The sequence below is a fragment of the Callorhinus ursinus genome, unplaced genomic scaffold (genome assembly GCF_003265705.2).
Source record: "Callorhinus ursinus isolate GAN/ISIS: 27379988/994484 unplaced genomic scaffold, GSC_fseal_2.0 scaffold60, whole genome shotgun sequence".
NCBI classification, from domain to species: Eukaryota; Metazoa; Chordata; class Mammalia; order Carnivora; family Otariidae; genus Callorhinus; species Callorhinus ursinus.
In genome coordinates this window covers 8770634-8772377 of record NW_027397122.1, presented here as the reverse complement: position 1 = coordinate 8772377, position 1744 = coordinate 8770634, and the positions used below count along the sequence as shown (strand labels likewise).

The window sequence follows — 1744 nt, the reverse complement described above, 5'->3', positions numbered from 1 at the left end:
TGGGGGGCTGGGGTGTGTGGGGGGCTGGGATGTGGGGGGGCTGGGGTGTGGGGGGGCTGGGGTATGTGTGGGGGGTTGGGGTATGTGTGGGGGCTGGTATATGTGGGGGGCTGGGGTGTGTGGGGGGCTGGTGTATGTGGGGGGCTGGGGTGTGTGGGGGGCTGGGGTATGTGGGGGGGGCTGGGGTATGTGTGGGGGATTGGGGTATGTGTGGGGGCTGGGGTATGTGGGGGGCTGGGGTATATGTGGGAGCTGGGGTGTGTGGGGGGCTGGCGTGTATGTGGGGGCTGGGGTCCATGCAGTGGCAGCAAGGTAAGGGTGCCAGGCAAATAATCCAGAGCCACATGTGGGTCCCAAACCTGGAAATCCTGGTGATGCTCCAGGCCTCCAGAACCCTTTCCTGCCCTTAAATTCTTGGGACCCAGAAGGGACAGGTCCTGGAGTATCTCTGCCCTGGGATTAACCCCAGGGGACAGAACTCACAGCACAAGGCAGGTGTGCAGATGGCCCTGATGCAGATGGTGCCCGTAAGGGGCTGAGCTCTGGGGCGGCTGTGCCCTGTAGTTTCACGTGAGCCCCGTGGCCCTTTGGAGCTGGTGTCATCCGCCCATTCTCCAGATGAGGAAGCTGAGTCCGAGGGCGGGGAAGACCAGCTAGGGGCGCAGGTGCTCTGACTCGCACCCCCTGATGTGGGCTCGAGTGGGCTCTGGTCTGGGCTCCTTGTTCTGGATTTCATGGAGGGAATGCCAGAGCCAGTGGGCCACCAGCCTTGGGTGCCATGTCCCTAGAGTGTCCCCCCATCGGGATGGAGTCCCACCGTATCGAGGACAACCAGATCCGGGCCTCGTCCATGCTGCGGCACGGCCTGGGGGCACAGCGAGGCAGGCTCAACATGCAGGTGGGTGTTGGGATGCGCCCATCTTGCAACTGGGCAGGGGGCTCTGCCACCTGCTCATCCTCCACACCGCCCCCCACCAGGCCGGGGCCACCGAGGATGACTACTATGATGGGGCATGGTGCGCTGAGGATGACGCTCAGAGACAGTGGATCGAGGTAGACACCAGAAGGACCACCAAGTTCACAGGCATCATCACCCAGGGCCGTGACTCCAGCATCCAGTACGTCGGCCAGACTCACAGGCACTTAGCGAGGGGTGGATGGCTCTGGGCACAGGACTGCGTCCCATGCAGGACATGCCACCCCCAATCCTCGTGGATGAGCAGATCACCCATCCATGGCACGTAGCAGGCGTGGGAGCCGCTCCTGCTGCCTGGGCTGAGCCCCACACACCCCTGCCAACTCCTGAGTGCCCGGGACCTGGGGCAGGGAGAGCAGCCTTGCCCTGACCACCGTTTGCTCCCCAGTGATGACTTCGTGACCTCCTTCTTCGTGGGCTTCAGCAACGACAGCCAGATGTGGACGATGTACACCAACGGCTACGAGGAAATGGTGGGCCCCTGAGCTCGTGGCTCTGCCCCGGCGTCGGGGCAGGGGGTGGGCTCTTGGCAGGGGTGGGGGGCTGCTCTGAGGCCGGCCTCTCCCCAGACCTTCCATGGGAACGTGGACAAGGACACGCCCGTGCTGAGCGAGCTCCCGGAGCCAGTGGTGGCCCGCTTCATCCGCGTCTACCCACTCACCTGGAACGGCAGCCTATGCATGCGCCTGGAGGTGCTGGGGTGTCCCGTGTCTCGTGAGTGCAGGGGGCTGCCAGGCAGCCAGCGGGTGGGAGGGGCTGGCTGGGGGG

The 1744-nt window shown here is 64.7% G+C and overlaps 1 protein-coding gene across 1 annotated transcript in view; it reads left to right on the top strand.

Annotated features, from left to right (window-relative positions):
- The window catches only part of AEBP1 (AE binding protein 1), a 10850-nt gene that overhangs the window by 5543 nt on the left and 3563 nt on the right, over positions 1-1744 (top strand). The window contains exons 10-13 of the mRNA XM_025853186.2: positions 789-898; positions 979-1118; positions 1365-1449; positions 1546-1690. Of these exons, the coding sequence (XP_025708971.2) occupies positions 789-898; positions 979-1118; positions 1365-1449; positions 1546-1690 (480 nt within the window). The remainder of the gene's footprint in view (positions 1-788; positions 899-978; positions 1119-1364; positions 1450-1545; positions 1691-1744) is intronic.